We start from the raw sequence: 16,193 nt of genomic DNA on the forward strand, positions 1-16,193 counted from the left end.
TTGATGTTAGAATAATATAGCAAGGTGTCTTTTATATTGCATGTTACTAAAACTTATCCAGTCTATGATGCCATGTGGCTTATTCCATTTTAAAGTACCTTGGTGGGTGGGAACTGGGAACGTCAATGATAAATGTATTTTGGTGAGTGCATTCTGCATGTAACAGACCTCTACAAATAGAATCTTAATTTTTCTAGACCCCCTCCACTTCCAGATCAGCTTTTAAAAAGGGGGATTATTTGTCGTTTTTCTCCGCTTTCATCTCGCTTCTAAAGACAAATGCTCGTAAACGAATTATTGATACATAGATAAACTATGTTAGTCCCAAATGGAATAAAAGATAATCATATGTTATTCTCATGATGATCTAGTGTTGACAGGATGTTAAACACCATTTAGCTCTTGATCTGTTTGATTTAAAGTAGCTCAGTCTCTAACTCAATATCATCCACAATCTTCGACATTGAAAACACATTGTTTGTCAATTTAAATCTACATTGATGTTGTGATCTTACTAGGAAAAGAAGGGCTTCTGATATCCAATATTTAAGACAAAAAAAACCATTATATTATTGGTACACAAATCGTGTACCAGAATGCATTTCAGCGCCATTTGTAACAAGGGACTCAAAGAACGAGGCTAGTCATATCAAACAGTGATGCCATATTTTTATCTGGGGAGCATGCGCAATAAAAACTACCGGTGTAGACTGGAATAACTAGACGCTAGAGATTGCCATTCAAATGAGACTTCTCGCGTATTTCGCCGAACATAACTAATTTGAAATTAAGAGTAAAAAACGGAAACGATTAAATGTAAATCAGTTTAAATACATTCATATTACATTATTATATGCGTTGCGACCCATTTGTGTCAATTTCTAGGTCCAAAATATTAGCAATTTAGCCCCTTTGATTAAGCCTGTCATTTTCAGCCTGGTAATTGATAAATAAATAGCACTTGTAAGGTGGCAAAAATAACTGAATGAGGGCTGGAGAAAAACTACTAGATATACTGTTTATAGTGCACACAGTTGATTCACATACTCCTCACAGTGTTTTGTTTGATTATACCTTATCCCACTATACACTGCTTTAACGAAAGCAAATTTCTGTTCCAAATTATGACTGGTCAATGGTCCGATTAACAACCAATAGCTAACTGCGTTACAAAAGCATTACGCTTAAAACAGAGCTCCAAATTGGACCAAATATGTTTACATAACGTTACGTCATGACTCACGATTTTATTATGCCCAATTAACCAGTGCAAAACAGAATATTGCAGAAAAACTAATTGCGTGACAAACGAGGCTATCAAATCGAAAAAAATGTTAACAATACTGTTTGGAGATGAACATACTTTCACTGTTTTTAATACCTTAAATCACTGTCCTAAGTTTTAGGGAAGACCCAGATTAAACTAAGGGCTGTCATGTTGCTGTACTTGGGATAGATTTGATTGAACAGGAAGAATAGACACACTCACTCAAAAGCTCAAGTATCAGAAGCCATTGCTTCAGGAATATGTTGATTCATGGTTAAAATTTATTTCCTGGAGGATCTATAGATGCTAGGAAAATCAGGAAATGGAATACCATTAAACAAAGGGCTGTCATGTTGCTGTGCTTGGGGATAGATTTTAGACATAGCCTACTCCCTCAAAAGCTCAAGTGTCAGAAGCCATTGCTTCAGGAATATGTTGATTCATGGTTAAAATATATTTCCTGGAGGATCTATAGATGTTAAGGAAATCAGGAAATGGAATACCATTTTAGTGAATCCTTTACTTAGAAAATAACAAAACACATCTAATTATAAAATGACTACATTCTACAGTGGATGATAGTGTTTCTCTATATACATTTAGGGTAAAATATCAAAACATTGAATCACACTCAACTGGTTTTGCCTATACAATTAGTTGCATGTTTCTTTGTAAATACATGGTCTAACACACTTGCTGTAGATGTCTGGGTTTCTATGCAGGTCATGGGTTTAAAGCCAGGCCTGTATGTGACGAGTAGTCTGATCATCTGCCGAATCATGTGGGTTTAAAGCCAGGTCTGTGTGTGAGGAAGAATCTGATTGAAAACTTAATTAATAATATTATACCATTAAAACCATAAAGATGATATATATACAATGAGTTGAAATATCGGACCTACATGTCGGCGGTGATCTACCAAACTGATCACCCCATACCCGATACAGTCTATTTACACCTTCCCCTGCACATCCACATTAACTGTCTATATATAGTAACTCTCAGAGTTAACATGATCACCTGCCAATCATGTGAGTTTAGACACCTTCAATATTCCATCATTTTAGTTTAGAATAATTCTGATAACGTAGAATAATATCCATGGTGAAAATTATAAAGTTAATCTGTTAAAACAGGGACACGGCTAACCTGTTAATAATATAACGTAAATCAAAGAGATTGACCATACTGAAAGCTAAATATATCCATGGACCGTATCTATCAAAGAGACAATACCTAGCCAAATGTATAATGTTCTTAAAGGGAAGCTTCAATTGTCCATCAGTATGAAATTGTTTTCCATATTTATTTTAACAAAAATAATTGCTAGAAGTGTTTTGTACATTTAGAAGATGGGTACCAACAAGGTATGGTAGCTACTATCTTGGTTGCAGTGTTATATTTATTTCATTACGCTTTGACGGCTCTGATTTTCTGATTGACTGCCGTTTAAAAGTATAATAATCGAATAATAATCAAGATTTCATCTGGTGAAATATAAATTAACGAATATAAAACGAAAGACAATGAAAAACAAATTGAATTTAACTCATTATTTTATTTTTATTCCGGCTTATTGTGCCTTTAAGAAATTGAAGCCATATGTCCATTCTTTGAATAAGTGACTCATTTACAGAAAATCTCAATTGTAGGTCTGGCAAGGAAATTTTCTAGACTTAGTCATTTATTAATGTAATTTTAGAATTTGAGAATTACTTGTCATCTTGTCCCTTTAAGATATAAAATGTGTTTTTAATTGAATGGTTGTTTGTCTGTAAGTAAAGAGAGAAAGGGGTTTTGTTGTTTTTTGATGTTTATAAGATTGTTAGATTAAGTTGACATGACGATAATACTATACACTAGGGGAAACTAACCCACACACTTGCTTTAAAGATACTCACCACCGTCTTCCTGGCATTTTAAAAAGTTTCATAAATACGTTATTTCACTTGGCTATTTATGAATTTGATGTGTTGTTTTGTTTTCTTTGTTAACGTTTGATTTGCTGTGTAATATAAAATGTCAAAGTGCCATTAAACAGCACCTTGTTAATCTTTTAATATATAATTAGCTATGGGACCTCTCATCTTTCATAATGAAGCAGTCTTCTTTGTGTTTCAATAATCCCAAAGTTGACAAAACTTGGACTATTCATTGCTTTTATCTCTGACATTACAAATTGAATATGCTGCTGCTACCTGGACAGAATTTTTACTTTGCAATCTATGGACTTATATGGTAAACTACCGTTTTATGTATTTTAAAATGTTTGTTTTATTAACTTTGTCTTATAATATGTAAAGATCAAAAGTCAGCATTTTTGCCCAAATGTTACCAACGCAAATGTACAAAAATAACAGAAATTGTAAGTGTTACAGACTTACAGTAGGGTTATTTTCAGTCAACGTCTGACTATTGAACGATGTGTACTATAATGTTATTATTTCAACTAAATAATATAAGATCAAAAGGTCATATTTCCAAAAGAAAATAACAGCAGAATGCATTTAGAAAATTGTAATGCATTGATTCTACAATATATCATGCCAGCACTAAAATCCTGGTCTTAACTATTGCTCCATATATCTATTGGTAGTGACATATGTCATGCAGGGTATGCTTATAGTTCTCATTGTTGATGTGTTTTGTATTTGAAGATAATAGTTATTGACAGATTGATATTTATCTACATCAATGTGTTATGAGCATACAGTGTGTTATGAGGGAAATTTTGCCCGGAGAGTGACACCGCGACCTACTCTTATTTCGAATTCCAACTGTCTTGAGTTCTATCACGTGCACGCCAATATGTACACGGGACCTCGTTTTTTTGCCCACCAAGATTGAACACAGGACTACCAGGTTAGCAAGCCAACGTCTTACTCACTGAGCCACTGGGGTTCCCCTTTCATTATAAAATACTGGTGTGTATAGTTGGAGTATCTTTAAGAATGTTGAGAGTTATATGATACAGTGAGTCTTCTATAGGTGTGAACCCATGCTGGTTTTGATTCACATAAACAATATGAAAATATCTGCTTGATACAACCTGCAATCCCCTTAGGTCATCTCTTAATACATGTAAAGACTAGATTACCAAGTCTCTTTGTTAATAGATTAGTTTATCAAGAGACGTTTTTAAAACCTGTATGATCTTTATCTTCAAAGCTTGAAGTGAGAGTATCCCCTGAAGATGTATATAGGAAATTGAATATAGAGTGCTGTCTGACAGCTTATTACAGATACAACAACCCATTTCATCAAATTCTGACAAGTATTATTAGTTCCGAATTTTATCTGTCAGATGTTTTGCTTTATAACTCTGTATTATAGATTTTTAAGACTACAAAGTCAGTTTGTCTTGGTAAACCCACAAGAAATCAAACACAATCGATCCTATTCAGTGGTGTGTACAAAGTCAAGTGACTGAATTTGGCAAGATCGAGTAACAGTATCAAGTGGGCTCACCCCATAAGAAAAATCCCATAATGGAAATTGGTACCAGGTGTTTATGAAAGGGTTTAAGCATGCACTGCCTCATGTACTACACTCACCACTATTGTTGTGCTAAATGGAAAGCTGAATTTGATAAAAAGTAAACATGGGATTGTATTCTGTAATAACTCATTAATTTTTTGTGGACTTTTAGGTACATATTTTTCAAGTAGATGGTGCATCTGTTAAACATGCATTGTTCAAGAGCTAAATCTGTCTATTGCAGTTCTTTCTTCAGGCCTTAAATGTTATATAAATTTTTAATTAGACCTTAATTAATTTACCAAGACCATAATCAACTCTTGATGCCATCAGATGCCCCAGATATTTAATGGATTTAAATATGTTTTGCAATAACCCTAGAAATGGATAATCGAGGCTTTGTTTATTATCGTAACAAAATGATAGTAATGACAATCGAGGCTAGACAAAAATTGTATCACCAATAGCTTGGCTCAGAGTGAAGTAATTTGACTGAAATTTTCAGCATATTATTCTCTTTTCATTATCTATTTTTATACGCCCACATTTAAATGTGGTTGTATATTGTCGTCGCCCCCTGTCCGTCCGTCCTGCAGTCCGGCATCCACAATTGCTTGTGGACGCTCTAGAGGCTAAAGTTAATATCTGATTGACTTTAAATATATACACAGTGTTTAAGGTCTTGAGATGAAGAAGCCTATTGATTTTCAGCGATTTCCGATAATTACTGCCAGAGTTATTGTCCTTGATCACTTCAAAAAATCTTGTGTACACTCTAGAGGCCAAAGTTAATATCCGATTGATCTTAAATTTATACACAGTGTTTAAGGTCATGAGACGAAGAAGCCTATAGATTTTCAGCGATTTCCGATAATTACTGCCAGAGTTATGGCCCTTGATCACTTCAAAAAATCTTGTGGACGCTCTGGAGGCCAAAGTTAATATCCGATTGACTTTAAATTCATACACAGTGTTTAAGGTCATGCGACGAAGAAGCCTATTGATTTTTAGCAATTTCCGATAATTACTGCCAGAGTTATGGCCCTTGATCACTTTGAAAAATCTTGTGGACGCTCTAGAGGTCACAGTTAATATCCGATTGACTTTAAATTTATACACAGTGTTTAAGGTCATGAGACGAAGAAGCCTATTGATTTTCAGCGATTTCCGATAATTACTGCTAGAGTTATGGCCCTTGATCACTTTAAAAAATCTTGTGGATGCTCAAGAGGCCAAAGTTAATATCCGATTGACTTTAGATTTATAATCAGATTTTAGTTTATTATAAATGTTTCATTACCGAAAATTAAAAATATGTGACAACTCTTGTTGACTGCCCGGACGATTTAGCTGCTGTGGGCGTATGTTTCGTTGCCTGGCAACCTATCTTTTAACTATTATAGCGAGAACTGTCAGCTCTTTATCTAATCTTAACTAATGCTGCTTATATATATAGAGAGAGATAATGATTACAGCTAATGATACCCTTAATTAAAGAATGCATTAATGACATCAATATTATCAAATCCTTCAATATGGAGTCCCCCAAATTGACTAATGGCAATGTTTGGTTTTTTTTCAAAATTAACTATTAGTTTTATTTCTACTATTTCTAATTGATGATAGCGAGGTCTGGTTGCATGATCTTTAAATTTACTGTGGTGTTTAATGGAGGTGTCAAAAAAGTTTTAAAAATTATGCTTGGAATTTAAACCAGTTGATATTTTGTTATATATTTAGTAAAATAGAAGAAATGGTTGATAAATTTAGTATCTATACATTTGTTAATAATTAAAGTGAGACCACTATATAGGTATAGATAAGGTAAAACCTGTTTGATATAGTATACAGGATGACAGGTGAATAACTTTCTATAATAACAGATGCTCTCTTTGTCTCATATAGTTCATTTGGTGCTACAATTTATCACCCAATAATACATTACACAGGTGGTATTATATCGCATGTTTGGTTAATATGTTGTGATAAGAGATATTACTGCTGCTATCTACTTTCAGAAAGTTCCCCCGATTTCATTATTTGGGGATGTTCAATTTTTTTTAAAACCAGATCTTTCATATCAAAAATTCTTCATGACGAAAAAGATGACAAAATTATTATCACGCTTAAATCGATAGACACCAATATAAAATTTAAATAGACGTAACTTCAGCTTACAATTATATTCTAACCGTTTTGCTTCAGCTTTAAATTTAACCTTTATTCTGGCATGTTCTGTCATGTTGATCCTATTAAGGAAGGGTGGTGGTTACTAAATACATCAGTGATAGATGCTCATTTCTTAATTTTTACAGTCTGATAAAATTTGTCATTAAAGGAGCTAAACCTCTAACTCAATATTAGCCATGATATTCGAAATGAAAAACACGAATTAGAATTCAATATTGGTCCATTTCAATCAATATTGATGTTATTTATCTTACTGTGAAAATATAACATCCTAATATCCAATATCTAAGACATTATTTTAAAATCAGTACATGACTTGTGTACTCTATGAATATATTGGTTTCGAGGGCTATTTGTAATGAACCAAGAAAAACATATCCCAGAAAGTAATTAAAAATTGCTGATTCACAACCGACAAAATAAAAATTAAAAATAATAATTGATTAGAAATTACAATAAATTTTAAAATTTGAATGAAAAACACTTTATATACACTCAAATTACATTAATGTGTGCTTTTTGACCCATTTTTCTCTATTTGAACATTTTAAAAAATGGAGCTATATGCCCTTTAATTAGATTATAATAGATAACTGTATTATAATTAATAACAAATTGTACTTTTATTTGGTATCATTCTGGTGTGTTACTCAGTATAATAAACGGTACCTTAATCAAGTTGACTAACAATTAATATCAAACTGATTTGATTGGATTGATGAGAAAATTTTGCATTGGCTTACTAAATGAATCAAACATTTAGTGTGGAGATTGCAACTATACGAAGAAGTTACTCTTACGATTGTGATGTTAGATCACGATATTTGTTGCCAATTTTCTATGGATGTAGTAATTATTTTGAATTAAGATATTATATTTATTATTTAAAATGATATAATTTGTTTTATATTTCAGATACTACAACTTCCTCTATACACATCAACTTCCACCTGAAGTAATAGACACTGTCGACCAGTCCAATAATTGTCATGATATTCTCTTTAATTTCCTAGTCAGTCATGTGACCAAGCTTGCACCAATCAAAGTTACTCAACGTAAAGTTTACCAAGAATCTGCATTAACAAATGTTAATTTGAATGCTAGTAAGCCATTGTCATGGTTACAGCAGCATCATTTTACACAGCGTGAACAGTGTATGAACACATTTACCCAGCATTTTGGCACCATGCCGTTAATTCGATCAAAGACTCGAATGGACCCACTCTTATTCAAAGATCCTGTTTCAAATATGAGAAAAAAATATCGACAGATAGAAACTGTCTGATAGCTTTAAATTTTTAAAAAAGGTCTGGCCATACCACAAGTTGTAAATAGATAGTGATTGAATTTGAATGTAATATCACATGTGATTTGATAGATTTTGTGACTTTTCAGCCAGAAGAATACAAAATGTGGAACCGGTTTATAATCTCAGTGCTGATTTGCTGATATATATAAGTCATCATCTTAATTCTTATACTACTTCTGATTGGCTGGTTTATTGGTTGTGTTTTTGTATAAATGTTGTTTATATTGACCAATCAGAATTCCATGGAAACATTTTCAAATATTTTATTAACCAATCGAAAAGCATAAAATTTATTTTTAAAAAAGAAAACCTGTAGTCATCGTCTATTCATCATTTCAGTTTTATTTAGCTTGTATTTTCCTGCTTTTTTTGTTTATTCAATAGTAAATTCATACAGCTACAAATTGAATCAAAATGCACTAATAAGAAAACTAATTGTCTATTAGACAGTCAAATTATATGCTGTTGTTATATTAGATTTAGATATTTATTTGTTAAATCTTTTGTCTAATATTTTTCTCTTTCTTCAAGGTATATTGTCTTTTAGATGTATAACCACTTCACTGATTAAGATACAGTCTTGAATTTGGAGCCGGGATATCTAATTTTAGTATGTTATAAAACTAAAAATTATTTCACTATCAAAGTGTTGTTTCCATATTTGTGAACATTGTATGTCATGATCTTAAATAAGTTTAATCAAAAGGGCACCCATTTTGTTGAAAGTGCATGGTTTGATTTTCATGCATATTACAATTAAAGGACAATATACCTTTTAAATAGGGTGCGGTTAATTTTATTTAGTTGTATGATCAAAAGAGTGATTTCCCTTGCAATTTCAGATGCAAAATTTCAATTAACTATAGCACAAATAGTAAATCAAAATAATCTTAACTGTATATTCATGTTATTTATTCTTGCAGTAGGGCTAGTTATATCTATTTTATATAAATTAAGTTTATCTCTGCTGTAGGAAACAGTTATGTTATTCTCTGTATAAACGGTTTTCAACAAATGAGAAGATTATATAATTTTTATTTATAAATACTGTATATTTTGATCGTTGTCTAGTATTAAAGTAATTTCAACCATTGTCATTTTGAAGTACTGTGTGCTATAACCTGCTGCTCTTTCTTAATTATATGCAAGAAAGAAGTTTGAAGTCATATTGGCAATTCAGGCTGAGCAATGTTGAAACTATTTTAATGCCAGATATGAATAAAATATAAAGAATCCAGAATCTCTGTAACAGCTTGAGTTCTTCTTTAATGACTAAATTTCCAACAGTAAGTTTATTAAATGTACAAAGTTTGCTGAAGTACAATACAAAATTTGCAGGAATGAAATGGGGTTTAACATCCTACTTTTAAAATTTACAGAGGTTGATAAATGTTGAATAAGGAGTTGACTTTATAATATCAAAAGGTCTTTTAAATTATTATGTATTAGATACTTTTATGTTTATTAAAGTTTACTAGAAAACAGAAGATACCATGTTGGGTAAATTAATATATTTTACAGATACCATGACAAACACTAGCTGCGATGAAAGAATCAACTTGATGATGTTCAAATTTAAATACGACACAATTTTTCTATAGATTTACAAATTGGACAGTAAAGTAAGAAAATATTTTGGTAAAAATTAATTTCTCGATTCATATATGTTAGATTTTGGTTGACTTCTGTAATTTGTACTTTATCAGCATAGATTTGATATAAACAGTTATCTCCTCCTGACATTATTCAAGAGGAATTTTAAATTAAAGTTAATAGTCCATAAGATGATTCAAATAAAATTTAAGTTAAAGTGCACATAAGATGGGCTTGGAAAATTTTGGATATGTGTAGCCAATGGTTACAATATCAACTTTACGGCAAGTTCACACCAATCTCATTGAAATTAATTCAGTTATCTTCACTCAAAGTCGTAAAAATGGACCTCCCGTAAAAACGACTTTGCCAATTATCGAAAACACTCTTAATCCCCTCAGACGCCAGTGACGTCACAGTGACCGAATGCATATTCGAAATGTTTATTCCTTAATTACCTATATACAGCCGGCATGTGTACTCATTAACGCCCGACTGGTTCCTTAATCCCCCTTAGTTCCTTAAATATATAAAACAATTGACTACGGAATAATTTGTTTTGTAATTCATTTTAATTTAAGATTCAATTTAGAATTTGTTTCTCATGACAGCAATTTTAATACCCTCTAACATCGTGTGCAGTCCAATTGATTAGAAATACATTTTCATCAAAAGAGTATTGTGGTTCTAATTTCCCTGAGTAAAAAAGTACAGGGGTAAAAAATGTGGTCACGCAAATTGTATCATAAAAGTCAAACATGAATAAAAAGCGATTTGTAAATGACGATCCGTTATCGTCGTACAGCGGATTTGACTTCATTACTCTGAAATAGATCGTAAAAATGAAATGCGAAAAAATATCTCAATATACAGTACAAATAAATTTTGTTGGTAACCATCTAAATGGAATAACAGACAGATTGAGAAGTGTCATCTAACTATCTTTGTGTATTGATAATAATATGACAAGTAGTGTCGTTAATATCTGTCATTAATTAATCAATGCGACTAAACTTATACAGACTTGGGGGTCATTAATTAATTTACATCTCGGTGTTAGCAGTGATTGTTAGTGGCATTAAGAATGCTGATTAGGTAATTATCTTTTTTACGCCGGCCAGATCAAAGGCATCACTCTAGGTGGAACGTGTGCGTAGTACCTACAAATGAACTAATGGTAGAATCGTACAGACACATATTTATTGTATAAAATAATTAAATTTTACTCATCAGTTGTTTATAATTGTTATTTAATTTTTGTGTTTGTGTAATCAAGTAGCATCACATTATTTGTTGACTGGCGTTGATATGAAATATTCTTTATAATAAAAGTATTTTACAATTGCATTGGCAGTTTAATCACTCACCAAATGGCATCAGGAACTCCACGTATTTAATATGCATGTCCATGAATCCCATGGAATTTTCGCACCAAAGTTTAACCTCAGTAACTACGCCCGTAGTGCATGGAACCGTACATGGCAATAAGATTCCCAACGTTGATTGGCTGAGAAATGAGGGCGATCTATGCATGCTTTCTTATCGGAAAATTCCATATTCGCTGTGAATTTCAAATTGAGTTACGATACAAGTTGTTCTTTGTGTATAGAAATGGTTATTATTATTATGTATAGCTAATAATGAATATAATCGACAATTGACTGGCATCATTTGTATTTCTATACTTAAGTTTGGGATATCCGCAAGTATTACGGGGTTATCCAAATTACCGGTAAATGCGCTAATTGCTTGAGTCATCTTCATTTGACACGTGGCCTATTTAAACAAAGGCAGCTTAAATTGATCTACGGCATGATACGGCATTTTAAATTCACTCTAAAATATTCCAATCACAAATGTCTAATCTATACCAATGAAAGACGATAATTCGGTGATTATGATTAGGCCAGTCACGTGGTAATTGGACCGTCAATAGACGCTTGTCCAGTTGCCGTGTGTATTGATAGTGCTATATTGTACAGACAGTGAGATATTGTATAGATAATGTATATCCTATGTGTAGTGCCTGTGACGTCACCAGCCAATCAACCGGATTAAGGTCGTAATTGAAAAATCGAAAAGCATTTTGGCGTGTCGGATACTTAAACGTTAACAGCGGACTTAATTTTAATCAGATTGGTGTGAACTTGCCGTAAAGTTGATATAGTAACCATGGGCTATACGTACATTAAATTTAGATTTTTGATCTTACGTGGTCTTTAATAGTCCATAAGATGATTCAAATAAAACAAAAATGAATTGGACTGAAAGACATCTGAATCAGAGGATGACTTTTCTTAATAATTTACTGGTAAGCTATAGGGGGGGATAACTTCTATACAGATAACTGTATAGCACTACCTAGAACGAAGGTTGTATCATTGCCAAATATATACAATTTATAAAATATTCATTAGTTTCTCATTTACATATTTTTTATTCATGAGAATTCTAATTCATTTAGTTTCCATTTAATCTTACAATTAAGTAACCTGTTTCTATGAATGAAAACTTTTTGTGTGACCAGTTTTCAATAATTAAAACTTGAGATTTGATGAAAAAAAAATAACAAACATTTGCATTTCTTGATTATATGTTATCAATTTAATGTCAAGAATGATAATTTTAACAACTTAAACTGTAACATAGCTAAAGCAAGGTACAAAAAGTCGCAAGCATTCCCGGTAGTAAAATGCTAGTTATGCAACTTGACCTGATGTTGTGAATTTTAAAGGGAGAGTATGAGTAGAAGTGCCCTTTTTTACCAATAATTCGGGATATATTAATTAATTAAATATTTAATAGCACTCAATGTTTCTATTACCGGTAATGGTTATTATACTTGGTGATGTTGCCTAGAACAAAATTAAAAAGCACAATTTTCTGTTTATACTCTTCCTTTACTTTAAACCTAAACTTTTCTTTTATAGATCTCATTTCAATAGGGCTTTTCTGTAATGCCAATAAGGACTCGATTTGTCTTTACTCACATTGACAATATTGATGTTTTTTCAAATAAAAATATGCTTCATTTTCCTATTGTATAATTTTTTGGATTTTATGAATTGAGAAAGAGAAATTAGATAAAAACAAAGATTTTTTAAAGAAAAAAAAACAAATCATTATCATGCATAGTATATCTACTTTTATTTGATATTTTATTATTATAGCCTCTTGTTATCAGGTCTTTGTGCTAAATATATTAGTTTGATAGTGCGGAAGGAGGGGTTAGAAGCTTTAACCGAAAAAAGTTTTAATTGTTGAACTTTAATAGAAATCCAGTCTGTTACTCCAAATATTTTATAATTGTGCAAATTTATTTATACCAAATAATCAAGATTACAGATGCTTTTGTAATTAGTATATACAAAAAGACCTGATTCAAGAGGCTATTACTATGCTTCTTATTATATATGTGTATATTACAAGTCATTCTAAGGTTGCTTTTATACTATGATATTTATACTTCATACTGGATGATTGAGACTGAGAGCTATGAATGAATGAATGAGTTTTGTAAATTGAAAGAAGTTTTTTTTAAATAGCATGTGTGAGTCTTTACTTCATCAGCATATTATTGTCATAAATTATAAAAAATGTGTAATATTGACCTTTTGACCCTGTCTCACAAATTATTCTAATTAAGAGTTTCAAACCTCACATAACAATGAATGTTTTACATAGAGATAAAATTGCCTTAGCTTGGAAGTTAAAAACCCCCAAAGAAATGTTTTTTATTGTGGAAGCTGAAACAGACTATAACCTTAAATCATTGTCAGAACTAATTGTTGTATTCTGGTTAAAAAAATCAACAAAATGTAATTTACACAATAACAGTCTTTATCTAAAAATGTAAACAATTCTCTTTGTTTTAAAAAAAATATATTATGTTCAAGATCTTCCATAGTTTTTGTCAATGTTTACACTTTAAATTAGATAAGAGTTGTTCAACAGGGTCGTCACCATAACAACTGATGAATCTTTATATGTCTATGTTTCAATGTACAAATAAATGTTTTTGTGTTAAATTGTTCTGTAAACAATAATTCAGTGTTCTGTGGATTTATCAATTTTTTTTTGTGAATGATGTACAATGTTGAACTTTGTATGATATATTATGTAATATATAAACCTGCTTTTCTATATTGTATTGGACAAGGAATACAATACCTATTAACTGACATGAACTCACTTTTAAGAAATAAACAGGAATAAATTGTATTATTAAATTTTGGGAGGTTGAGTGGCTAAATGGTTTAACTGTGCACATAAGAGTGTAATGTCTGTCATTGAGTCAAGTGGCTTGGTTTCTATTGAATTATTTAAATAAAATCGAACCATACGTTAGTCCTGAAATGACCTGGTTTGTGTTGAATGCACGTTAAACCAATTTCTTTCTCTCTATATCAGAATGATCCAAGTTAAGTTCCATGGACACTTTTATCATATGATTCTTTTATTTTTTGCAAGTTTTCTTTTTATTAAAAAGTGATGTTCATATGTCAATAAATGTAAATATTATACAATACACAATGGCTGCCAGTATATCCAACTAAAGAAATATTCTACGAGAATTTTTATATATATATATACAATTATTTCAAATTTTCTGTGTTTATTGATAATAATAATTATTTTATTTATGATTGTATGCTATTTAAGTTTCAAATTGTAATAAGTTATCTCCCTTAGGCATGTCTTCGCCGACTGCTAATACTTTGTGCTGTATGGGGTAGTCCTAGTTTAGCTAAAGTCATGACATACTGACCCTTACTATTTTGAATATGTGGTGACCTTTCTTTAGATAAAGTCATACTTATTGTATATTTACGGTCAGATTTGAGTATCAAGTTTAGAAGCAGACTAAAAATAGATTTCTGATTGATATTTGTTGAATGTTAAATACTTTTGTTCTAAAATGTAAATAGTTACAAGAAATCATAAATCTTTCAAATTTAAATATTCTGAATTGTGAATCCAATGGGAATATCCCTTTAAATGTTTGACTTTAGCTAAAATATGAGTACTCCTTTAAACATTTATAACCAATAGAAAATCAAATTTGTTGTTTTTTAAAATAGTGCTTTAAATTGTCACGATTAAATGGTCTCATTTGAAGAAAAAAAAAAACAACTGCTGAATTATTAAAACTTACTTTCACAAACTTAATATCATCCCATTAAATTTGTTAGATCATTGATTTGTTAAAAAATTTAATTAAAGAAAGGATATATGAACCCATTCAAAATGGCAGGGCCATTCATTGTGTAAGGCTTAAGGCTATTTAGGATAACTCTTAATTTCAGTTTGTATAATATGTTTCAGTGGACAAATTTCTACAATAAGTTTTCACAAAAGAAAATATATTATGCAGCATTGAGGTTTACCTATTTCAAAGAACAATATAATATACATCTGTGTAGATAATCAATTGTTATATATATATTATATCAAAATTATTCATAATCAAATTACATTATAGATATGAAACTATCTGAAATTGAATTTTAATCTGCACTCTGTTATTCTTACAATGTTGTAGAGTCTGTTTAAACCTAATATATATTTATGAATAATTTTGATCCAGTAAACTTTACTGTAAAAATTGATTTATTCTCACCTGATGTTCAAAATCGATAATTCATTTAAAATATATTTGATCATTAAAATGTTTTTAAGATTACCTTTTTTCATTGGCCAAGAGTTAAAATCTGAGCATAAATTCCAGTAGTTAACCAATGAAATGAGGGTATTGTTAAAACATCTCAAAACTTTTGAAGACGTAGGTTTCATAAATTCTGCAATCCCCACCTTGTATAAAATCTGAATTTCTTTTAGAAAGTGTGTATTATTGTGTAATTGTCTGATATGATATTATATACATACACTATTATATATTATTATTATTAAACTTGATAAACATTTCATCAATAAAAATAATGTACTATAATATTTATTATGACTTTTGTTTCTTATGTATCTACACGTGCCGTGGGTTCGCTCCCGGTTTCTGAACATTTTTTGGTGTAGTTTCAACTTGTTAGTGGTGCCTGATAAGGAAAGTGTCTTGTCATTCGCATGGGATGGAAAATCAAGGTCCTATGTATACATTGGCGTGCATGTGTAAGAACCATTGATAGTTTAAATTGGATATAAAAGTAGGCTGTGGCAGCGTTATCAGGTAAAATTCCCCTCATAACACACTGCATGGCATATGCCTGTCTTCACTAGCCCAGTCGGTGCTTAAAACTAGAAAGTTGCATAAAACTTGTATTTCTTTTAAAACTCCACTGGCACCCAGTGTGTAATTTAAAATCCTCTCTCTCACTTATCTGTACTATCGTCAAACCCAAATTT

The 16,193-nt window shown here is 31.1% G+C and overlaps 1 protein-coding gene across 1 annotated transcript in view; it reads left to right on the top strand.

The window, feature by feature from the left end:
• LOC126808726 (exostosin-1) overlaps window positions 1–15,792 on the top strand; it is a 63,212-nt gene extending 47,420 nt beyond the window's left edge. Inside the window, exon 9 of the mRNA XM_056101527.1 lies at window positions 7,850–15,792. Coding sequence (XP_055957502.1) covers window positions 7,850–8,219 — 370 coding nt within the window. The 3' untranslated portion in view covers window positions 8,220–15,792. The remainder of the gene's footprint in view (window positions 1–7,849) is intronic.
• The last annotated feature ends 401 nt before the right edge of the window (window positions 15,793–16,193 follow it).

Source organism: Patella vulgata, chromosome 1 (assembly GCF_932274485.2).
Source record: "Patella vulgata chromosome 1, xgPatVulg1.2, whole genome shotgun sequence".
Taxonomy (NCBI): Eukaryota; Metazoa; Mollusca; class Gastropoda; family Patellidae; genus Patella; species Patella vulgata.